Here is a 26071-nt window from a genome sequence, read left to right as displayed (position 1 = left end):
GCATTTAAACATCTTTTCATGTGCTTCTTGGACATTTGTATATGTTCTTTGGAGAAATGTCTGTTCAAGTCCTTTGTCCATCTTGTAATTGGACTGTCTGTTTTGTTGTTGAGTTGTAAGAGTTCTTTATATTGAAGGGGAGGAAAGAGGGTCAGAGTGTCCTTTTTGCACCTGCTGTTTCTTAAGTAACTTTAATTCAAAATATTCAGTATGCCAAAGTGGCATATTTTGGGGTGGCCTCTTCTGTTCTCTTTCAGTATATTCTGGATATTCAGCCCTTATCAGATTTTTATTTGGCAAATATTTTCTCCCATTCTATAGGTTGTATTTTCATATTCTTCATAATGTTTTCACTACATAAAAGTTCATTTTATCTATTTTTTTGTTTGTTTCTTGTGCTTTTAGTGTCAAAACTAAGACTTCATTGCCAAATCTGAGGTCATGAAGATTTACCCCTTTGTTTTCTTTCAATAGTTTTGTAGTTTTAGCTCTATATTTAGACTGTGGATTTGTTTTTTAAGATTTTATTTATTTATTAGAAAGAGAGAGCACAAGCAGGGGTAGCGGGAGAGGGAGAAAGAAGCAGGCTCCCCGCTGAGCAGGGAGCCTGATGCGGGCTCGATTCCAGGACCCTGAAGCGAAGGCAGAGGCTTAACCGACGGAGCCACCCAGGCACCCCTACACTGTGGATTTATTTTGAGTAATTTTTGGAATGAGACGACGGGAGGTCCAACTTCATTCTTTCTTTCATTTGGTTTACAGTTATCCCAGCACCATTTTTTAAAAGACTTTGTTCCCTCATTGGATAATCTCAGCACCCACATTGAAAATCAGTTGGTCATAGATGTTTGGGTTTCTTTCTAAAGTCTATTCTATTGGTCTATATGTCTATCCTTATGCTAATACCACACTTCTAAATTACCATAGCTTTGTAGTAAGTTTTGAAATTATAACGTGTCAGCCTTCCAACTTTTTCAGTGTTGCTTTGTGAATAGGCCATACTTTTCTGCTTCTTTGTAAGCTTTGTTAGTTTTGTTTAGAATTGGACATTTTGATTATTGTAGTAGCTCTGTAAATCAGATTCTACCCCCTCCCCAAGAATTGCTACCGTTGCTTCATAAAGGCTGCAGGTGTCTCTTCAGTGACTTTTCCAAACTATTTTTTGCAAAGACTGTATTTCTTATTGTGTGTTCACCAAAGTCTCTGTTCCATTATCTCTGCAGTCAGCCAGTGAACTGACAGAGATTTCCTTAAATTTCTGGATCCAGTAAGAAAAGTGAAGAGAAGAAAAAAATATAAAGAATATTCTGTCTCTTTAAATTCCCTCTACCATCACTGCCAAGAAAGTCACTTCAGCCCATAGGGGTTGAAACAATGGCCAGTCTCTGCATCAGCCCTTCAGTGAGCTGCCAGGCAGAACTAAACACACAACCATGATTTTTGAGGACAACGTCTCTATTACCCATCCTGGCACCAGGAAGCCACCACCCCCATAGCTACCTGCTATAGGGCTGGGGGATAGGAGCTGGTAGCCACTACACAGAAAGCCAAAATTCATGGAAATTTACCAGCCTCTTCGTTAAGCACTGCTGTGGATGCTGCAAGTGTTCACCTAGATTCCAAATTCCAAAATAGTTGCTTCAGACAGTTCTTGCCAGATCAGCAGTTGTATTGGTAAAGGAAACAATTCCTGGAGCTCATAACTCTACCATCTTATAGGATATCTCCCCCTCAACTTTTTTTTAAAGCTACAGGAGCCTTTTTTTTTTCTTTTAGCATTCTAAGAATCATCATTTATTCATGTATCTTTAAACAGTGTTTTACGTGTAGAATTGTGGTCAGTACATCCATCCACTGAAATAACACTGTTCTCAACTTCATAAACAAGTAGTTCACTTAGAAATATCTTTTATACATGTGTCTTTAGCACTGTTTTATGTACATTACAGTGAGGTCACCATATCCTCACTGAAATAACACTGAAGAACCCTTTTTTCCCAAGCAAAATCTTAATGACAGTAAAACAGGTAATAGCATTGTGGCTCAAGTTTAAGCCTGGATATTAGAGTAGTACACCTCCTTAGCCTTTTCTGATACCGTGTTCCCCCCTACCTCAATCAAATTAAACACCACACTAAAGCAGTGTTTCTCAGACTTTCTTTCATCTTCCTCTTCCCTTTCACTGATTACTTTCAAATAAAAAAAAAATCTGGATGATGAAGACTAATAAGTACAATAAACAAGTTACATTATAGTCATTACTAATATCATGTATGAATTACCTATTAGTTGCTTTTGTAAGAAAACAGCATGAGCTTAAACACATGATTCTATATGATAAAGTAATGTCCTATAAAGTTAACAGTTTACACTTACCTTGCTATAATATGATGTAAGTTATTCAAATAACATAAATTCATGAGCTGTACACCACCAATATAATGTCCCTGAATGGAGAAATTATATTCATACCCACCTTAGCCATTGGTGTGTGAATATTTCATATTTGAATCAAAATGCATCGTCTTAAAAATAATAGGCTAAAATTACTATTGATGCACTTATGTATCCTTGACACTGAGGTGGCATCACACCACCACCCATAGAAAATCAGACTAATAATGATGACAGAAATTAGCAGTAACTTGTAATTAAAAGGCAAGAATCTGGGGCGCCTGGGTGGCTCAGTCGTTAAGCGTCTGCCTTCGGCTCAGGTCATGATCCCCGGGTCCTGGGATTGAGCCCCGCATCAGGCTCCCTGCTCCGCGGGAAGCCTGCTTCTCCCTCTCCCACTTCCCCTGCTTGTGTTCCCTCTCTCGCTGTGTCTCTCTCTGTCAAATAAATAAAATTTTTAAAAATAAATAAAAAAATAAAAGGCAAGAATCTCAGCAGTCTGAAAATCAAAACCTATTCAAAACTTCATTGATGATATACTGGTAATACAGCATCTCTTCCCCAAATTGCAGGAATTCCAAAGCTCAGTTAGGAGTTTTGTAATATTAAGTAAGCTTTGTACAGCAGCCAAACTTCTTAATAAACTTAATTAGAGCTCTCAGAAAACATAAATAACTCTTAAATTTTGTTTTAAGTGTACCAGTTAGTAATTCTAAGGAACTGCCTTGGCGTACAAAGTGACTATTGTAATCCTTAGTCATATGTTAAATAACTTGCTGTCATTTGAAGGGGCAAAGAAAGGGATTGCAGTTTATCATCATTTTGAGGGTTTGAAGAGCCCTTATGTGGCCCATTTTGAGAATCACTGCCCTACAGAATGACTAAGGAAATTCTCCTATTCTGTTATAACCATTGCTTTGAACCCTGAAGCCAGGGGAGTTTAACGGGCCCAGCAGGGGCTTGGGCAGCTCATACTCCCGCCTCTGTTACTAGATAGAATTGGTCTTGGTGTTAGTTCCCTTGCTGTTTGTCCCATGCAGGTTAAGTTCAGCCACCTAAAGAAATGGCTGAGCCATTTACCTCGCAGCCCTTAAAACGTGAGCTAGATGGGGGCGCCTGGGTGGCTCAGTGGTTAAGCGTCTGCCTTCAGCTCAGGTCATGATCCCAGGGTCCTGGGATCGAGCCCTGCATCGGGCTCCCTGCTCGTGGGAAGCCTGCTTCTCCTCTCCCACTCCCCCTGCTTGTGTTCCCTCTCTTGCTATGTCTCTGTCAAATAAATAAATAAAATCTTTAAAAAAAAAAAAAAAACATGAGCTAGATGATTTCAGAGATTGTATCCAGCTCTGAATTCCATGATTCTCCTAATCTTAGGGCTGTACTGCAATCCCAGTGAATAGATGTTATCTTCCCAGCATTAAAGAGTATCACTGTTGGCTCTTAGGAAGATCTGAGAAGAGTGTTAGTCATTAATCACAGTGAAGAGCCCCTTGGATGATATTACTACGTACTGGTTTCAAGTAAAGTGAAAATAAATCTTATGATCTCTTCCAGTTTTATTGTCACCACCAGTTTCCATTAAGACTGAGCCATTTCTACTGTAGGAGGGTAAGCTGCCCAGTTACTATACTTTAGGTATCACCTCTATTTTCCTCTATAGGATATTAGTGACTAGGACTCAGCCATCCTGCATGAAAAGTGAAAGGTTTTGGCTTTATCCAAAAAGAGCTAAAATTATGTTCTTCCCCCTGGAAGTGAAAATAGCCTCCTCATCTCCAGGAGATAGGCGTGGAAAACCTATGCACAGAGCCCTTCTGCTCCTATGTGGACGGTGGTTTTCTTATCTTACCTGAGAAACAAGGAATCAGAGAATAAACCGTTAATGCCTTACTGGAGATGGACATTCTTTTGGTGCTCTTTCTTCTGACCCCATTATAAGCCACATTGGATCTCAACTTAGTGGTTGCATTTATTTATTACTCCCCAAATAAAGGAATTCTTGATGTTCCTTATATGTCCATTATAAGGGAGAGAGAGGAGTGTAGAAAGCTTCTTTTTAAAAAGATAGCCACTATTGCTTTATTTCAGAGAATGAGCAAGGCTGTAGCATACTACTGTGTAAAATGGTACATCTCAGTGTACTAGTTGGTTCAATTCAAGCAAGTCAATTCTGTCACTTTATCCTTCCTAAAGACTTGCTTTGTTTCCCAGATAGAGGTGTATGAACTCTAAGACTACAGTCTCTCATTTCAACCCTAAAGATCTCAATACTTAAAATGGACAGGAAATGTGTCTGAACCCTTACTGCACATTTGTGATTTAAAAAAAAAAATACACCTAACAAGTTCATATTCCTCTAATATTGAAGACTTTAAGCTTAACTAAACCAATCCAGAGGAGGTAGTTGACTATAAATTGGTCATCTCAGATGAAGACTAGATTCTATCAAAGTATCTCAATCTCAAGGCATATTTAATTGCCAAACTATGGGAATTATCAGGACACTATATATTTAATAATACGTTTTCTTCCTTGGATTAATCAGGAGATTTTTTTTGTTAAGTCCTTATTAAAGAGGAATGATCTAATTAAATGTTTTCTTGTGTTTTGGGCTGCCTGGGTGGCTCAGTTCATTAGGCATCCAACTCTTGATTTCAGCTCAGGTCATGATCTCGGGGTTGTGAGATGGGGCCCTGCATCGGGCTCTGCGATAGGCATGGAGCCTGCGTGGGATTCTCTCTTTCTCTCTCCCTCTCTGAATGAATGAATGAATGAATGAATGAATTTCTTGTGTTTTAAGAGCTTTCTTTGCTGCAAAGCAGCCAGTGATGAACACAATTCATTGCTAACTGGATATATCAATGCTTTTTATTGTTTCTCCACCATACTGAATGTTTTCTTCCCCTTTGAGGTGCCCACGGTCTGCAGATGATGAGCGAAAGCACCCTGTCCTCTGTCTTTTCTGTGGAGCCATACTGTGTTCTCAGAACATTTGCTGCCAAGAAATTGTGAATGGGGAAGAGGTTGGAGCTTGCATTTTTCATGCACTTCACTGTGGAGCTGGAGTCTGCATTTTCTTAAAGTGAGTAGTGAGTGTTCTGGAAGCTTAATAATGAACTTAAGGAATCTGGATCCAATCTGGAGGCTATTATGGTAGGATACTGTGTTGATAGGAAATGGTCTATCAGAAGTTAGAGTATAGACTGGTTATTCACATGAAATTGCATTTGAGAAGATACTACAGAATTACAGAATAAGTTTTTTTAAAAAAAGGATTCTGTTCACATTTTAATTATTTGTGGTATATTTTAAGCATGATAGAGTTTGTATTAATTACTCTGGTGTTGTATAACACTCAGGTGTCGTGAAAGGGCTTGGAGTCTTAACACTTATATTTAAAAAGTATCTATACAAAGTTGTCCTTTGACTATGTTCATTTTCTTCATTTCCTCTATCAAGCAACCATTGTTTTCCCTGGTCTCTCAGCAAAAGGCTGAGAGTGGAACAATATGTTTATGAAAGAAGAGTACAAGTTCCCTGAGAGAAATAGGATTCAAAGTGGAGACGTGTGCTTTTTCTTTCCATTCTCCCCATGTAACGTAGTTTCTGTTAATGTAAGCCCAAATATCTCACTAACTATGGAATATATAATTATTGCTTGTAGGCATCTGTTGGAACAATGGGAATGAATTCATAGAAGCCACACCCAAACACCTATTTTCTTCTTTTAGGAAATTTACAGCATATAAACCCACTACCTATTCCAACTATTTATTTTATGTTACTCGGTGGTACTTAACCCTTCTGTACACATGCACACAAACATTCCTTTTATAGCTTCATTTCTAGGCGATAAGAGTCCCAAGTAACTTCACAGTGGCAGTGGTTCTTCATAATCTGCACTGTTAGAGGCTGGCTCTAACCGGAAATGGCTTGACACTTCCTAGCTGACCTTCTTTCTGGCCCAGAGTTATCAGAACAAGAGATGTTGTTGCCCTTCTGTTAAGCTCCCTCCCCACTCTAGGTTGTAGGTCAGGAAACAACAGAAACAACCCCGGCCATCATTTTCCAGGGTTATCTTTGGCTCAAGTAGGACGGGTTCCTTCCTCTCTTCAATATATTCAGTCAGTATTAATGGTCCCATTTCCCTAAATCCATTGATCCTTTCCCATAACTTCAATAAAAATAGCAGTGGTCACTGTCTTTTATTTATCAAAATACAATTTAGTCTATTTGTCTATGTTTATTGTCTTTATACTGAATTCGTAACAGATATTGGCCATGTCTTTTCTCTAGATTAACTTTGATGTAGTGCCTATCATTTGCATACATGCACTTAATAATATTTCCTGTTACTGTTTTGTCCTTCAGAATCCGAGAATGCAGAGTAGTCCTGGTTGAAGGTAAAGCCAGAGGCTGTGCCTATCCAGCCCCTTACTTGGATGAATATGGAGAAACAGACCCTGGCCTGAAGTAAGATTGGTTTGTTTTTCATTTTAGTCACATTATTGTACATGGACGGTAACAGTTTTTTAAACACAGAAACTAATGCTAAATATTGAGAGATATTTTTAAATAGGTGCAAATTAAAAATATTAAGGATGATACCATCCTAAATGTAGCACATAATTTTGAACAACTTTGTGCTTCTCCAGAATGTGAGGGTAATACTTCCCTAAAATGAAAGATACAAGCCATCCAAATGTTTGAATGTTATGTTATTTTTAATCAGCCTTTCTTCAGAATTACTTAGAAGGCTTAAGTATGGAGGTAGTCTTTGGATTAAGGGAGAAAATAGCTGAATGGTGCTTTGTTAATGACTGAGGATAAGATCTGGGTTGTTCCAGAAAGGAAAGAAGAAGCAGAATTTTTTACTTAATTAGGCAACTTGAAAATACCCAACCAGCTGAGACACTTGAGTGCCTCCAGAATGAGACTCTCACAGTTCTCCATAATTTCGGGTTAGCTGATCTACAGTGTTACAAACTGTACAACCTTAGGATTGATGTGGAATAGTTTTGTTTAAATATTTGCTAATCACCAGCAAATTTGTTATGTCATGAGGACAACAATAAGCAAATATTTCTGAGCATCAGAATATAATTTGAGGGCTTAGTGTTATACCTCAGACTTAATCTCTACTATACAAAGACCAGAAATCAAAGCTAAATAAACTGTATGAGGCCAAAAGCCATTAAAGCCCCATCAGACTACCCAAAAAAAGAATAGAGCTGCTTCATGTTATAAACCTCACATTCAAACGGGGTCTCATAATGCCTATGATATACTTTGCCTATTTTCTGAATAATCAAGGAGTAAATTTCTGCTTCATCAGTTAAATAATCTATTAAGTTCATGGTGATTAGTGGTGAAGGGAGAATATCCCTTTTAAAACTCTGTCCTGGTGATTCCTCCCAGCTCTAAGAACATCCCAAGAGTGTGAACTAATTTAGGCAATAAAGATGTAGCAGTTATTTGATTTGAACTTACGTGTCGGGTTTTTTTGTTTTGTTTGTTTTTTTTCCTGAAGGAGGGGCAACCCCCTTCATTTATCTCGTGAGCGGTACCGGAAGCTCCATTTGGTGTGGCAGCAACACTGCATTATAGAAGAGATTGCTAGGAGCCAGGAAACTAATCAGATGTTATTTGGATTCAACTGGCAATTATTGTGAGCTTCAACTCTGCCTTGGGACAATCACAAATGAAGACAGTAATGAAGACTGATTCAAAATTATGGAGATCTTTCTGAGGGCTGGGGAGGGGTTGGAGGGTCTTTTGCTCCATGTCCAGATTCACATACATCAATAAAATATTCCTTAACGGAGTATTGCTTTCAATTAGTGAAAATATGCTTAAAGGAGAAAAAGGACATTGATTAATCTGTTTTATGTTCCAGAACACTAAAAAATGCTTCTTTACCCCAAGTCTGAGTCTGCTATCTCCAGAAAACTCATTTCCCTTCATAATCTGTCCCACTTCATTTCATTTCATTCACCTGGTAAATGAAGTCACATTAAGCAGTTGTGGACATTTTTATATGTTGGTTAACTCTTCTACAGTTTTGTATTTGGTATTTCCCACACACACCCAGGTTTAGTTTAGCTGACGTTGGAACACTGTGGAACACTAATCTGTGGTAGTCTTCCTTGCAGCTAAACAGGAATTGCAGAAACCGTGCAGTGTACTTCAATTGAGAAAGTTTCCAAAAGAGTAAATTTTTTTTATTATTTCTCTTTTAAGGAAATACCCCTAATGTGCCACTTACTGTTTCAGCCAGAAATTAAACAAATCTTTCTCTGGGCAAAGTTGCCATTTCTAAGGCAAATTTCTGCTAGTGTGGAAAAGCTTTTTTCGCACTGTAGACCTCAAGAACAGGATAGGGTAGGATAATGTATTCATTTTTCATCCCTCATGGGCCAAAGAAACTGTAGTCCTCACCTCTTACCACAAATAGCTTTGCTGAGTTTTGAAATTATACTTTCTATTTTCCAAAGGCAAATTTCTAAAATGAGTTCACTTATCTCTTGTTCGTGGCACCATCCTATTTGACTCTTAAAAACCTGATGCAGTTCTGAGATAAGCTATCTCTAGAATGAGGATAAGAAAATTCCCCCAATGAATGGAGCATGGCAGCTGTCAATTAAGAACAATCAGACTGAAGCCAATTCTGTAACTTTCCATGTCTTCGTAAAAGATAAATCCTTCAGTTGTTACCTGTGTGCAACCTTTTCATAAACTCTGGTTTTATGACTAGTACAGACAACCAAAAAAAGCCATGTGATCAGTGGTCATGTGTCCTGTTATAATATGCTGTGGTTGAGCCATCTTCTTTATAAATAATAGAGCTCTCCCAAATCTGTGCATAGACTTCTTGATTTTTGGCTTTACCTTTTTATATCGAGAACTTGTGATATAAACAGCAGACAGAAAATAAATTGAAAACCTTCCATTTTAGCTTCTGTTGTCTCTGGAGTAATGTTAGGAATTTGAAAGATGCATTCAAAGACCATCCGATTTTGCCTTTGGTGACTATCATCCTATATGTGTGTGAATGTTTTCCTATCTTCTTTTTGCTCAGCAAAGGCAAACAAATAAAAATACATTTGCAAAGCGATGATGCACATTTGGGGTTAGATTTTTTGGTATTTTTATGTAAAGTAAAGAAAAGGTGGGCTTTGCAGTAAAGGATTGGCATGAACAGGCATCAAAATCACAATCATGATTATCTACTTGAATAATTATTGTTCAGAAGGTATCAGGAAACATAAAATTCCACTGAACAATTTGTAACAAGTGATGAATGAGGATCAGAAAATTCAGTATTCAGCTTGTCCAATTTACCAGTATGATTAAATGATTAGAACATCTCCCTTTATTTCTGATAGAAATAATGGGTGGATTGTCTGGGAAATTGTCTGCCAGAAAAGGCAACAGAAGATGCTGACTTCTGCCCTGACTGGCCCTGGTTTAGCAAAGATAAACTGACTTTTTATTTCTAGTCTTTTTATATTCACTTCATAAACCCTGGGGTTAAGCTCTTAAGCTGCCAGAGGGACTACCCTGTAATGGCCAGTCAGACCTTTACTGCCAAAGAACCCATTTCATACTGAGTTCCACTTTTGAGATTGACTCAGACCCCTGCACTGGAGATGAATATGTGTCTCAGTGCTGCCCCCAGCCCTAGGGATTTCTAATTATATTCAAATATCATAGTGGTTTCCCTTCATCATTGCAAACAATTTAATTATGCTTATGGGGTTTACTTACAAATGAGCAAAAAGTCACTTTATTTTAATTAGTGTAGTATGTGGAGGAACTGGTTCAACAGGATGGCTCCAAAACTGTGTTTTTCTAATGTTTTTGGTGAGGGGCTGACAGGAATTTTAATGATAGAGTGAAGAAAAACATATATCTGTATAATTAATTTATTTCGCTGGTGTATGGGCTGTGAGTTCACCCGTTAGTGGTCATTTGTCATTTCATAACAACTATGCATTTGGTTCACTGTGATGATGATCTATATCTAGTGACTGCAACATGTTTATACCACTGATTCAAATTCCATCCATGATGAAGTTATACAAACAATGCATATATTGATATCTTTTATTGCAAAATGTAAATTTAAAACTTGTATAATGTTCTTGTGCTTTTTGAAATAAAATATCTTATATGTGTATATTTACAAAGAAAAAAGGGACTTCTCATGTTTGGGGATTTGGGTTTGAAGTATAAAAATCTGTACCTAGAAAGGAGCTCTAATTAAATGTTACCTCTGCCAGCCCAGACAAATTCTTTAAAACACATAGGTATTGGGGCGCCTGGGTGGCTCAGTTGGTTAAGCATCTGCCTTGGGCTCAGGTCATGATCTTGGGGTCCTGGGATGGAGCCCTGCATTGGGCTCCCTGCTCAGTGGGGAGCCTGCTTCCCCCACTCCCTCTGCCTGCCGCTCCCCCTGTTTGTGCTCTCTCTGTCTCTCTGACAAATAAAAATCTCTTTAAAAATAAAATAAAAGACACAGGTATTCAGTGTAATGGTCTCCAAACTTTCTGACCATACATTCCATCAGTAAATAATTTTTAAGCATGCACTATACATATATAGAGAGAATTTTTTATATTCAGTACAGTACTAATGTATTAAGTACATTATAAATGATTGCCCAAAAATGGGGGTTTAAAAAATCAGCTGAAAAATAGAATATTTCTATTTAAAAACCTCCAAGTGAATCTATGCATCTCTTTGGGTATGTACACTCCATTGTGGACACAACTGTCTAGAGCAACACTGTCCAGGAGAACTCTGCAATGATGGCAGTGTTCTCTATTTGCACTCCAATATGATAATCACTGTCCCCATGCAGCTGTTGAACTTTTCGAAATGTGGCTAGTGCAACTGAGGACCTGAATTTTTTATTTCATTTAGTTTTAATTAAGCTTAAATCATCATGTGTGGCTAGTAGCTACTATATTGGACAGCATAAATCTAGTTAATGGTTCTCAGACTTGACAGTGTTAGAATCACCTAAAGAGCATTAACAAAATATAAATTTCCAGATTTCACCCTTGATCCTGAGTCAGAATCTCCTGAGATTGAGCCTTTACAAAACCATTATGATCTCCTGTTTCTAAACCATTACCCTTAAATTTTAGAGCTTGCTTTCTTTTTATCTCAGTGATTTTAGTCTATGTGCCAAAGAGCCTCAGAGAGGAAAGTAGATCAGAGAGGGGGAAAAGTGCCAAACTTGGATAGTTGTGATATTTCATTGTGAGTTTCTGTGTAAGCTTTCATTTAAGGAAAGGGTAGCTAGAGTTAAAACAAAAAGTCATTGCTTTAGTTTTAAGATTTTACAATATTCTGGGAGGGTAGTAGCACTGAAGGCAATGAAGAAAGTGTTTGGTTATGAAAATACAAGGCACTTGGAATTAGCAGGAAGAGGTCACTATGGAGTCTTCTCCATACTTATATTAGAGTAGCTGGGCACTACTAGGAAAAACAAGTCATACAACCATGCAAATTTTCACAATTTGCTTTAAAATTTAAAACTTCTGGGACACCTGGGTGGCTCAGTCTGTTACATCTTTAGTCTTGATTTCAGCTCAGGTCAGGATCTCAGAGTTGTGAGATCAAGCCCCGCGTCAGGCTCTGCACTGGGGATGGAGCCTGCTTTAAGACTCTCTCTCCTTCACCCTCTGCTCCTCCCCACCCATGGGAGCGAGTGCTCTCTGTCTCTCTTTCTCTTTCCCTCCCTCCCTTTTAAAATTAAAACTTATGTACAACAAAGAGCACCATTAGTAAAAAGATATCCAGAGTTAAGTGGTATAATCACCTCAAGAGTACAGCTTCTGAATTTCCTCAAAATTCTTCTTGAAAACCATATACACTAACCAGGATAACAAAAGAAAAAACCCAAAGTTTAACAAAACAAGGCAGCAGGAAATCTCCATGAACTCCCAAGTATGGGCAGATATATTCAAAGCACCAACAGCAGCAGAGGGCTGTGCAGTGGAAGTGGTGGAAAGTGAAAGGGGAAACTGAGTAAGAGTTGCAGAACTGGCGGCGCCTGGCTGGCTCAGTCAGTTAAGGGTCTGCCTTCAGCTCAGGCCCTGATCCCAGGGGCCTGGGATTGAGTCCCATGTCAGGCTCCCTGGTCATCGGGGAGCCTCCTTCTCCCTCTCCCCCCTTGTTCCTACTCTCTCTCGCTACCTCTCTCTCTCTCTCTCTCAAATAAGTAAATAAATAAAATCTTAAGAAAAAAAAGTTGCAGAAGTGAGAAATTGCTAACCACCCTCGAGTGGGAAGAAACCCATTCAATAGAAAAAATGGACACTCAGGACTGAGAATTACCAGCAGAACTAACGGAAGTCCTCACATGCTGTGAGCTTGGGTGAAAACCTGCTCAGTCTTGAAAGAATCAAACAAGGTGCCGGCATTCTAAATCCTCTACATTCTTATAAATAACCATTAAATACTGCCTTCATTACAGAAAGAGCCTCACCCCATAGAAAACTGCTAAAAACAGAAACCAGACTGAGAATGGCAGTAATACTGTGGGTAAGAGAGAAAGTTCAGATTGTATGCAAAATGGATGAAAGACCTAAATGTGAGATGGGAACCCATCAAAATCCTAGAGGAGACCACAGACAGCAACCTCTTTGACATCGGGTGTAGCAACTTCCTACTAGACACATCCCCCGAGGCAAGGGAAACAAAGGCACAAGTGAGCAATCGGGACTTCATCAAGATAAAAAACTTCTGCACAGCAAAGGAAACAGTCAACAAAACTAAAAGGCAGCTTTCTGAATGGGAGAAGATATTTGCAAGTGACATATCTGATAAAGGGTTAGTTTCCAAAATCTATAAAGAACTTATCAAACTCAACACCCCCAAACCAAATAATCCAATTAAGAAATGGGTAGAAGACAAAAAGACACTTTCCAAAGAAAACATCCAGATGGCTAGCAACACATGAAAAGATGCTCAACATCACTGATCTTTAGGGAAATACAAATCAAAACCACAATGAGAGACCACCTCACACCTGTCAGAGTGGCTAAAATTAACAACATAGGAAACAACAGATGGTGACAAGGATACAGAGAAAGGGGAACCCTCTTAAACTATTGGTGGGAATGCAATTGGTGGGGTGCACTCTGGAGAACAATGTAGAGGTTCCTCAAAAAGTTAAAAATAGAACTACCCGATGATCCAGCAATGATAGAGAACAAGCTAAGGGTTGGTGGGAGGGAGGTGGGTGAGGGATGGGCTAGGTGGGTCATGGGTATTAAGGAGGGCACTTGTTATGATAAATGTAAGTGATCTATGTGTATTTACGATTTGTGTAAGTGATAAATCACTAAATTCTACTCTTGAAACCATATTACTCTGTTAGCTAGAATGTAAACAAAAATTTGGAGAAAAAATATATTAGCAAAATGCTGCATTTAAAGATGTAAGTACATGAGAGTACTGAGTACTTGACATTAAAAATAGAGGAGGTAACTCTAAGCTGTGAAGCTAAGAACGTTTTCTTGACCCATCCCTGTCCATTTGACAACCTCCTCCCCCTGATGGTCCAGAAAAATCCACCTCATTTAAAAAAGATATAATTGTGCTGGTTAATTTTATGTATTAATTTGACTGGCCTAAGGGATGCCTGGATAGCTGGTACAACGTAATTTCTGGATGTATCTGTGAGGGTGTTTCTGGAAAAGATTAGAATTTGATTCAGAGGCGCCTGGGTGGCTCAGTCCTTAAGCGTCTGCCTTCGGCTCAGGTCATGATCCCAGGGTCCTGGGATCGAGCCCCACATCGGGCTCCCTGCTAGGCAGGAAGCCTGCTTCTCCCTCTCCCACTTACCCTGCTTGTGTTCCCTCCCTCGCTGTGTCTCTTTCTGTCAAATAAATAAATAAAAATTTAAAAAAATTTTGATTCAATAGACTGAACAGAGAGATCTGTCCTCACCACAAAGAGATCTGTGGGTGGGCCTCATCCAATCCACTGGGGGTCCAAATGGAACCAAAAGGTAGAGGAAGGATGATTTCCCTCCCTCTCTTTGAGCGGGGGGATGTCCATCTTCTCTTCTCAGACTTCGGAGCTCCTGGATCTCAAGTCTCTGGACTCGGACTGAAATATACCACCAACTTTCCTGGTTCTCAAGTTCGCAGAATGCAGACAGTGGAACTTCTCAGTCTCCAAAACCACATGAGCCAATTCCTGTAATAAATCTCGCGTGGGGCACCTGGGTGGCTCAGTCAGTTAAGCATCTGCCTTCAACTCAGGTCATGATCCCAGGATCCTGGGATGGAGTCCCTCATCAGGCTCCCTGCTCAATGGGTAGTCTGCTCCTCCCTCTCCCTCTGACACTCCCCCCTGCTCATGCTCTTGCTTCCTCTCTCTCTCAAATGAATAAATAAAAAATCTTTTAAAACTAAAAAAAATGAATCGTGTGTGTGTGTGTGTGTGTGTGTGTGTGTATTCTGTTGCTTACGTTGAGACAAACGTAATTTTTAAATGGGCAAAATATTTGGACATTTCTCCAAAGAAGATACACAAATTTCTAATAAGTACCTGAAAAGATGCTCAACGTCATTAGTCATTAGGGAAATGCAAATCAAAACCACAATGAGAAACCACTTCACACCCACTAGGATGGCTATTAATCAACAAGACAGACAGTAACATGTTGGCAATAGGAGGTAGAGAAATTGGAACCAAATACAGGCAGTCCTCACTTTGTATGGTAGTGCAAACTGAAACCATACAAAACATTCTTAATAATATGGGAAAGAGTGTGATTGTTCCATGGTCTTTACAAACTGTGGTGGAAACAAACTCTTCTAAGTGTACAGGGAAATGAAAATAGTGAAACTAACATTTATTGAGCACAGTGTGATTTATAACATTAAGAACATTGAAAATTAAAGTGTTTCATTTATTTTTTAAAAAACTTACCAAGAAAACAACATCAAGAGTGCTTGCCTTCTTCTCTGCGGAATTTATGATACAGAGTATCTTTTCTATGCCTTGGCAAGTTGTCATTCTTCTAAGTTTGAATTCCCTTCCAACATTGTATCCTTTGTGTTTTCAATGTTGTGAAATATTTCCAGGAGTTCTTTTCATGTGAAGTTTTGTGCCAGTATTGTTTTTCCTGGGATATTTGCCATAACCACTTATTTATTTCAATGAGTGTGTCTCCACGAAGTTCCTCTGACTGCATATCGAGAGTTTCTCAAGCAGCAGCAATGTTCACAATCCCACAGTGTACTATTTCTTCATAACTCCTCTATAAACTTCGACGACATTTATATTTGGCCCAGATTTCACTTCCTGCATTATCACTTTAATGTTTTTATGGCACTTTTATCTTTGTTGGCCAATTCCCTCTTTTGATTATCAATTTTTGTCAAATGTCTCATGGGCTTATCACTGGGAGACAAGGAGACAACACAACTACATGCTTTGCTCCCTGTCCCTGAACTCAATAACAGATGTGCCGCGCTGATCACCAACAGACTTTGAAAGTAATGACATAATTGGCCACTGATCATGACAAGCGTTATTTGGTGATGTGTGAAGGGAAGAGCTAGCTGCAAAGTTCACACTTAATGCAATTACAATTAACGTACCATCTTAAACGAAATTTGAACCATTGTTGGTGAGGGACTGGTGTTAACTTAATTAAAACCCGGTAACTGAATATTTTGCGTATAGGAACCATACAAGCTGAGGATGCCTTGTAAGAGAGCAGCAACTTTTATAAGGTTAAGAAAAAAGGATAAATAGACACATTAATAAAGAGACTTTAACAAATATCTCCCAAACCTAGATAAAGTAGACAAAAAAATTTTAAGGATAGCGTAGACCCGAACAACATAGTGAGTGTGTTAGTCGGGTTAAGTGGGTCCTACAGTAAGCAGACACTGAGACAGATTTGGGAGCACACAAGGATTGCTGCACTAATCCACTCAGTTACAACTGGGCAAGGGAGTACCAAGAAGTGCCCAAGCAGATCATCTGAATTCCACAAGTAGTCTTCTCTTTATCTAACGAAGCCCTTATACTTTCCTGCTGATCAATGCCAGTTACCCCTGCCAAGATGGAGACTCTTCTTGCTTGCTAGTCCCTGGTTATATGCAGTCCCAAAGGCCCAAGCTGCAGCCATAGTTTGTAGTCTGGCAGGATCTTTGCCAAGTTCTCTGGCAAGGGCGAGCCCCTTTTCGGGACTAAGACCTCTCTATCTCTGAAGAGCTCAGAGTTGCTGGGACAGAAAGCATAGAAACCTCCAAGGAACTATTGGGAATGATGATGAGTGAGCCACTAGAGCCACTGCTTGGCCCCTGGAACCCAGATATACTTCCTATTGGAAACAAAGCACTGTATAAAGGTTTCTGATTCAGTGCATATACTGCATCCTAGAGGATAGCACCCCACCCTCACAGAGCATTGCCTCTAAGCCGATACCTGGACTGCATCTTCCACAGGACATCCCAACATTCTGTCGATCCAGCTGCTCCTGAATGATGCAGTATGCAATACGACCAGTATATCCCATAGCCATGGGCCCACTCCTGCACCTCCTTAGCTGTGATGTGTATTCCCTGATTGCATGCATGGTATGTTGTGTGGAATTGCGTGCTAATGGAACAGGCACTCTGTAAGCCCCCAGATAGCAGTGCTACCTGCAGCTCTGTGGACAGGAAAGGCATACTTAGACCCTGAATAGATGCACAATCATGTGAGAATGAAGCATTGACTCTTCTAGAATAGAATCATCCCAGTGAAATCAACTTGCCACCAAGTAGCTGGTTGACCTCCTTGAGGAACAATACCATATCAATAGAGCAATGGACCTTGTTGTTGGCAGGATGGACATTCAAAGGTGGCAGTAGCTCTAATGGTCTTGTTAAGTGGAAGTCCATGCTGTTGGGCACATGCTTAACCTCCTTCTCTCCATTCGTGTGTCTACTGTATCAGCTGCCAAAGGATGCTAATGTCTAAGTTGTTTTGATTGCTTCCTTGTTCAGTACCTCTTCTGTAATAGATGCTTTCTGGTGGGCATTAACATCTAAAGCAAAAATCTTCACGCTTTGTGCACATACTGTGTCCATCCATAGTATCATGCAGTGTGTCCTCTTTATGTTTAGCTTCTTTTGCCTATGAGATTCATCCACGTTGTATGTACCAGTTGTTCTTTTCTTTTATTGTATTCATCATTATATGAATACACAAACATATATCCCTTCTATGGATAAACATCTGCATTGTTTCTAATTTGGGGCTATTATTAATAAAGCTGTTTAAGAACATTCTTGTAGGGGTGCCTGGGTGGAGCAGTCGGTTAAGTGGCCAACTCTTGATTTTGGCTCAGGTCATGATCTCCAGGTCCTGGGATCAAGCCCTGTGTTGGGCTCCACACTCAGCAGGGAGTCAGCTTGGGGATTCTCTCTCTCTCCTTCTGCCCTTCCCTCCCCCATGTTCTCTCTCTCTCTCTCTCTCTCTCTTAAATAAATAAATATATCTTAAAAAAATAAACCAAAACACTTGTATAAGAATGTTCTTTTTCCTAAGTTGTTTTTTAAGATTTATTTATTTATTTTAGAGAAAGGAAGAGAGTACATGAGTGGGGAGAGGGGCAGGGGGAGAGAGAGAAAGTCTCAAGCAGACTCTGCACGGAGTGCAGAGCCTGACGTAGGGCTCTATCTCACAACCCTAGATCATGACCTGAGCCGAAACTTAACCAACTGTACCACCCAGGCGCCCCTACAAGTGTTTTTTTTAGATATATGATATGCATTCATTTCTCTTGGAGATTACATGTGTATAAATATGTATGTGTATGTGTATATATTTAGTGATATATATAATGAGATATGGAATGAAATGTGTGTGTGTTTTGTGTACTGATCCATGTTTAACCTTTTAAGAAATTGTCAAATATTTTCCCAGAGTTCCTCTTGCTCCATATTCTTGTCAACACTTGGTATTGTCTGTCTTTTCAATTGTAGCCATTCTGATGGGTATGTAAAGGTAGTTCACTGTCTCATTAATTGTAATGATTTTTTAGATGCTTTTGAAATTTACTATGTAAATGATAAATATTTTTTTTCTCTTCCCTTCCAGGATTTATACCTTATTTCTTCTCTTACAGGATGGGCTGGAGTATAGAGTGTGGTGGCTTAGTAGCAAGAGTGGAAAATGATCGTGAAGAGTTCTGTAAGTGATGCTAAGGGCAATGAGGAATCACTAGTATTTTTTCATAGGTGAATAATGTGGTCAAATTTGCATTTAGCAAAAGCCCTCTGGCTATAATGTAGAAAAAATAAAGACATCAGCGAAGGCCAGTTAAAAGTCTCCTGAAGTAATATAGATAAGAGGTGGGTGACCTAAGCTAGGAAAGTGGCAATTGGAGTGGAGAAGAATTGATTTTTAAAAAATAAAATATGTGTGGCTCCACTTAGTCCACATCAAGTGTGATTTCAGTAAACCAATCAATAAAAATGTGCACATATTTCAAGCCATTCTGAGGACAGACATTTCCTTTAGGGGAAATTCATCTCCAGAAGCTACTAAAAAGAACATTTTAACAAGTGTTATCAAACTGTTAACAAAAAGAACTTGAAACGAAACTATTGGGTTCAATGTGAAATATGAAATGAAAATAATTTAATCCAATGATTGCAAGATGAGTTACTAAAACTTCTTTTCTTATAAACATGCCCCAATCGAGGCAGGTCACAAGTTGTTTATGCCAGCTTCCAGAACTGATTAAATTGTAGTCATATTTGATGTGGCCCTTGGTAAGCAATATAGATGAACTGAAAAGAGTAAACTACCTCTGGTTGATAGTAAAATAATAAGGTCACACCAACTTAGAAAACAACAGAAAAGACCTAGGTAAGAGAGATGAAAAAGCAGAAAATTTGAATGAATTATGCAAAAAGCAAATGACTTTTGGAGGATGTAACTCACTGAGCTCACTTAAGGCCTCAGTCGCCCGAGGACTGCCTCCCTTCTACCGCTCCCCACTCTGCTCTTGGTCTTCTTTCCTTTTGCCCTGAACCCTCCTCCACTTGTCTCATCGCCTTAGTGGATATCCCATGGCTTAGAGCTGTGATTTCATCTCTAGGTGAAAAATTTTTTAAATTTATGTGTCCATTCCTGACCTCAGGCCTGCATTTCCAACTTTTTACCTGGTAGTGCTGCTGGACCTTTGAGCTCAGAGCCTAAAATCAAACTCACCCTCGGCCCCAAACCAGTTCTTTTTTAAATTTCTGTTAAAGATACCACTATTCTCCAAGTCATGCAGTTTTGACATCGAAATTATCTTTGACTCTTCCTTCCACAGGAAATTGCTTGGCAAACTGGCCAAGCCTCATCAACTGTTTCTTCTGATTATTCTCTGCTCTGTACTCTCACCTCCCCATTTCAGGCCCCTCTTCCATCATTGCCAGAACAGTTGCAATGGCCTCTTTGCTGGTCTTCTTTCTCTAGTTTCTTACTTTTGTGAATTAATTCTGCATATCATCACAAATTTAATCTTCCTAAGCACAGATCTGATAATATCTCTGGTTGATACAGCGGCTTCTCAGTAGCAACAAAATCTTCGGTGGCTCATGAAACTCAAGAGCCTCTAAAACATGGCTCCTGGTTATTTTGGGGTTCCCCCCTCCCTTTGCAACCAGCTATGCTCTGACTTTTAGCCAATTTGTAAGAATGATTTTAACAGGTACTTAAAATTTCCTATTTCATCTCTACTCCTTGAGTATGAGCTGTAGATAGTGACTTTCTTCCAAAGAATACAGTATGAAAGGAAGGAAAAAAGAATACAGTGGAGAAAACTGATAAATCCTAGCTCAGCCAGGTGATCAAGGTCAATATCAATAGTGATAAATCATGTTGGTAGTAGGTATCTTGGATATGATGTGATAAAAATGGCAACTTACGTGCCTTTCCTCCCGAAAACCCTTAATAATAGGAAAAACATCAGACCAATTCCAAAAGAGAGGCATCCCTCAAAATACTTGACTAATACTCCTCAAAACTGTCAAGATCATCAAAACCAAGGCTATCATAGCCAAGGAAACCCTAAAGAAATGACATGTAAATAGAATGTGGTACCCTAGATGGGATCCTAGAGCAGAAAAATACAATTAGGTAAGAATTAAGGAAATCTGAATAAACTATTAACTTCAGTTAACAATAATGAATCAATATGTGATTAGTTAATTATACAAATGTGCCATACAAACATGAACTGTTAATAACAAGGAAGACTGGATGAAAAGATACATGAGAACTCTCTGTACTACCTTCTCAATTTTCCTGTAAATCTAAAACTGTTCCAAAGAATAGTCTATTTTTAAATCTTATTTCCAAATAAATATTACACAATCATCAAAGAGAATGAGGCAGATTTTTATGCACTAATATTGAAGAAACTTTAAGAAAATATTGAAAAAAGAAAGTTGCTGAAGGAGCACATCAAGAGCTGCTTGCTGTTTGTATAAAGAAAAAGAATTGATAGCTGTATTTGTTTGCAGACAGGCAAGAAAGCTACACAAGAACGCAGTAATTGGAGTAGGCGGACTGAGTGGCTGGGAGTCATGCATGGGAAGGAAGCTTACTCTTCACAATATACCGTTTTACCACTTTTCAAATGTTGAACCATGTGAATCTATTTTCCATTAAGCAAACAAGCACACCAAACAACAAAACCAGGGGGAGAAAAGATGGTCTGCCAAATCCTCCCTCTGACATTTTTAGTCAGAGTGGATGAGCGTTTTTCCTGTCAGGAGAGAATAGGGCGAAGGCAGCTGAGAATAAGCCTTTGTAAGATCTTTTCAAGGGGCGCCTGGGTGGCTCAGTTGGTTGAGCGACTGCCTTCAGCTCAGGTCATGATCCTGGAGCCTCAGGATCGAGTCCCACATAGGGCTCCCTGCTTGGTGGGGAGTCTGCGTCTCTCTCTGACCTTCCCCCCCTCTCATGTGTTCTCTCTCTCTCTCATTCTCTCTCTCAAATAAATAAATAAAATCTTAAAAAAAAAAAGATCTTTTCAAGAGGAGTCTCACGGCAGGTTTGTAAACACTGTGCAGCAAGGGACATGAAAGCTGAGCCTTTGGCTCAGGCAGGTTAAGTGGCCCCCTCCAGTGGCCTCCCTGGATCTTGTCCCACCATCTTCCTTTTAAATGTTAGCTTTTCACCAGGTTCCAATCTTGTTCTCTTGCCTTCTTTCTGTGTATGCTCTTCCTTGTGGATTTCGTCCATGAGAGACATTGATTCTAATTAGGGGCAGGATCAAATGACAAAAGAGAGAAACTAAAACTATGGGCTGAACAGCAGCTAATGTTGTTTGAAGCTCGGTTTTATGGTCTATGAGGGCTTCACACTTGGGGGAGTTGGCGTACAGTAGTTTAAAGGTATATTTGATTATTCCTGGATTCCTGTCTTTTTTTTTTCCTTATTGTGTGTGCATGACTCTGGGCTAGGCCCTGTGCAAAGGTTAGCAAGTTTGCTCCTGCTGAGTGGGGCTTTATAATTTGGAAAAGGCCAACACAGTTACTATCCAATATATACTATGGAACAAAGTCAAAGCAACACTTAGAGGAGTATCACAATGAGGCTGGTTTGAATTTTTTTAAGTTTTTGGTTATAATTCTTAGCAGATATGAAACAAACCATGGGGATTCTTGAAGGAATCCTGAACTTCTAACATAAAATTAAATGACTGATGCAGAAAGGACAAAAGCAAGAATATATCAATGCATAATATAATGAATGCAAATTAAAAGTTGCAAGAAAATCTGAGTGAACGCAAGTGTTACTTTTTCCAGGAAGCTTTTCTTAACTCTCCCTGTGGTAGGCAGAATAATGTCTCTTCTCTTCACAAGCTGTTCATGTACTATCCAGGAATGTACAAATATGTTACCTTACATGGCAAAAGGGTCTTTGTTGATGTGATTGAGGTTGTGGACCATGAGAAGGGGAGATTAGCCTGGATTATCCAGGTGGGCCCAGTCTAATCACATGAGTCCTTAAAAGTGGAAGAGGAAGATAGAAGAGTGGGTCAAAGGGATGTGCCATGAGGACTTTGCCTACTGGTGGCATTGACCTTGAAGATGGAGGAAGAGGGTCAAGAGCCACGGAATGTGGGCAGCCTTTAGAAGCTGAAAAAAAACAAGGGATCTGATTTTCCTCTTGAGCCTCAGAAAAGGAACTGAGGCCTGCTGATACCTTGATTTTAGCCCAGTGAGACCTGTTTTGGACTTCTGACTTATAAAACTCTAAAATAATAAATTTATGTTGTGTTAAGCCACTACGTTTCTTGTAATTTGTTGTATCAGCCTAGAAAACTAGTACATTCCCCTCAGCCCTGGGTAGAACTGTACAATCCCTAAATTCACATCCCCACTGGATCCCATGTAGACATCTACCAGAGAAGATCCATTTCCAAAATGGTTCACTAACATGTTTGTGAAATTTTTTTTCAAATAATCTATTGTGAATATTTTCAAACATACCTCAAAGTTGAAAGAACTTTACAGCAATCATCTATATACCTAGATTCTACCAATAAAAATTTACTACCTAGATTCTACCAGTAATAATTTACTATCCTTGCTTTATCATATATCTATCCATCTATCCATCCCTCTATTCTTCCATTGATCCAACTTATTTCTTAGATGCATTTCAAAGTAAATTGCAGATAGGAATGCATAGCCCCCTATATACTTCAGCATGCATATAGTTAGCTAGACTTCAATATTTGTTTACAGTTTTTTTCCTTTGGCTATAAAATTTGAATGCAATGTACACATCTTAAGTGTACATTCACTGAGTTTTGACAATATGCACCTGTGGAACTCAAAGCACTGTCAAGATATGGAACATTATCATCACCCTTCAACCCCTTGCCAGCTAATCCCTTCCCCCATTTCCTCAGAGATTGCAACTGTTGTTGTAATTTTTTTTTTTTTTACCATAGATTAGTGTGTCTTGTGCTACAGCTTTATGTAACTGGGAGAATTTAAACTCTTTTCTGTGAGACGTTTTCATATAAAGAATCGTGTGAACTTTTTTGTGTAAGGTTTGTTTCCTTCAGCCTTTTACTGTTGAGATTAGTCCATGTTGTTGTGTGTGTCAGTTCCTTCTTCTTCTTGATTAGTATTTCATTTATGAATACAGCACAGCTTGTTATCCATTCTCTTATTGGTGGACACTTGGGCTTTTTCTGACTTTGGGCTCTTCTCAATAAAGCCGCTCTGAACATTCTTAAATTGGTCTTTTTGCAAACACATATTTTCATTTCTCTTGGGTAAATATCTAGAAGTCAGATTGCTAAAAATAGGGTAAATATATGTGCAGTTTTAAAGAAACCTCCAGATATTTTTCCCCAATGTGGATGTGCCATTTTATATTTCAACCAACAATGTATGGGAGTTCTGGTTGCTCCACATCCTCAAACATTTGATGCTGTTAGTCTTTCTTAAATTTTAGCCATGTGGCATGTTGTTTGCCCATTTTTTGTTCTCCCCCATAACCTGGATTTTTAAGGTTTTTTTTTTAATATATTCAAGATATTAGCTCTTACAGGTGATAACTATTCTAAATATTTGATCTTAGTCACTTCGACTTTCTTTAAGCTATTTCATGCCATGGAAAGATATTTAAAGTTTTTGTAGTAGTTTTTCAGTTTTTTTTTTCATTACATTTGGATTTTGAGTCATAGTTTAAAAGCTTCTTTTCACACCCAGGCTCAAAGGAATCCAGCCATTGTATAGTTTCATTGTTTACATTTAGATCTCTAATCCATTTGGACTTTGTCTCTGACTGTGATCCAATTTTATTATTATATTTTTCAAGTGGCTGTTTGATTGTCTGAACACAATTTCAATAAAGATCTATCCTTGCCTCACCTCTTTGAGATGTTACTTTTATCATATATTAGGTGTACTTCAGTCTATTTCCAAACTCCCTATTCCAGTCAACTAGGATTAAAGGTTTTAAATTTTTACTTTTTCCCCAATGGATTTCTTAAAAATCTGTGTGAGCAAGTAAAATGAAGCTTCAGTTTACTAAAAACACACAAACAAACACAAAAAACCCCTGAGGTATAAGGATGGCATCTTTCTGCAGGAGGGTAGGCTAGAGCTCATCTTCAACTGAATCTAGACACCCCCCACTTCCTTGCAACCCTGAATTAACCAGAGCAAGCTTATGGACACACATTGATGGGATGCAGTGCTGAGAATAGGCAGGGACTCTATTTGAATTCTGTGTATAAAGACAGGCTGGCCCAGGAACCTACAAAGTCCAGTTTCTGGCTCTAGTCTGTTGCTACTTGTTGTAAAGTAAATTTAGTAAGATTTTTCTCTTTTCTCTCTCTTCTGTGACCTCTGAACTGGGATTTTTTTCTTTGTCATTTGTTTTTTAATAATCACCCTTTTTTATGTTTCTGGGTAGGAATTAAGGAAAATCAAAGAGCAATGTATAATTATCTTCATACAAAGGATACAGAAAAAGGCAAACCGACAGGTGTTGATAGCCCTTGTTTGGAGGTTAATAGCACTTGTATTTTTGTATTCTTAGTATTTTATATTATTTTCTATTATATTCAACTTTTTGCATTGCATTCATTCATTTAAAAATACTGAGTGGGGTGCTGGGTGGCTCAGTCAGTTAAGTGTCCAACTCTCTTTCTGTTTTTTTAAGCAGAGAGAGAAAGAGTGAGCACAAACAGGCGGAGTGTCAGGCAGAGGGAGAAGCAGGCTCCCCACTGAGCAAGGACCCCAATGCAGGACTCGATCCCAGGACCTGAAGATCATGACCTGAGAAGGGCAGCCGCTTAACCAGATGAGCCACCCAGGCATCCCTAAGTGTCCAACTCTTGATTTCGGCTCAGGTCATGATCTCAGAGTCCTGGGATTGAGCCCCGAGAAGGGCTCATCGCTCAGTCAGTGGGGAGTCTGCTTGAGGATTCTCTCTCTCTCTCCCTCTCCCCCTTGTCCCCGTGAACTCTCTCTCTCTCTCTCAAATAAGTAAATAAATCTTTAAAAAAATTAAAAAATAAAAATACTGAACATATTTAATAGATACAGAGTAAAGAAAGTATGGAAAATATGCAGTATAAGAAATGATTCTTCTATACTTATAGAAAGAAATAAGATATATGTACAAAAACTATAATTCAAAGTGATCTATATATGAATCACATCTAACATTTTTGAATCCTCCATAGGATATCATACAGTAGTATCTTTTTTGTAGATACCCAATAAAGTTTTGGAAATTTTATTTGGCATCTGCAAATATATTTTATTTTGCAGAACATACAATGACCAAATATCACCACCAGAAAAATAATTTTAAAGATCATCTTGGTCATCATCATCATCAGGTTTCTAAAAATTATAAAAATCCCTGGTCACTGAATAGTCTGCTTTGGTCCGTTAAGATAGGAGATGAGACCATTCAGGGCGCCTGGGGGGCTCAGTCAGTTAAGTGTCTACCTTTGGTTCAGGTCATGATCCCAGGGTCCAGGGATCAAGTCCCTGCTCAGCAGGGAGTCCGCTTCTCCCTCTCCCTCTGCTCGTGCTTTCTCTCTCTCAAAATAAATAAATAAAATCTTTTAAAAAAGACCATGAAAGACAGGAGAGACTAAGGAACTTTGACAGATTGG

At 38.9% G+C, this 26071-nt stretch overlaps 1 protein-coding gene across 2 annotated transcripts in view; it reads left to right on the top strand.

The window, feature by feature from the left end:
- Positions 1–8215, top strand: part of UBR1 (ubiquitin protein ligase E3 component n-recognin 1) — a 149584-nt gene extending 141369 nt beyond the window's left edge. For both annotated transcript variants that reach the window (XM_028126716.2, XM_028126715.2), the window contains 3 exons: positions 5303–5473; positions 6763–6864; positions 7922–8215. In XM_028126716.2, the coding sequence (XP_027982517.1) occupies positions 5303–5473; positions 6763–6864; positions 7922–8063 (415 nt within the window). In that variant the 3' untranslated portion in view covers positions 8064–8215. The remainder of the gene's footprint in view (positions 1–5302; positions 5474–6762; positions 6865–7921) is intronic.
- Positions 8216–26071: the final 17856 nt, after the last annotated feature.

This window comes from Eumetopias jubatus, unplaced genomic scaffold (assembly GCF_037043125.1).
Source record: "Eumetopias jubatus isolate StellerSeaLion01/CBP00866 unplaced genomic scaffold, mEumJub1_p1.0 scaffold_7, whole genome shotgun sequence".
Lineage (NCBI taxonomy): Eukaryota > Metazoa > Chordata > Mammalia > Carnivora > Otariidae > Eumetopias > Eumetopias jubatus.
This window is presented reverse-complemented; position numbering and strand designations above follow the sequence as displayed.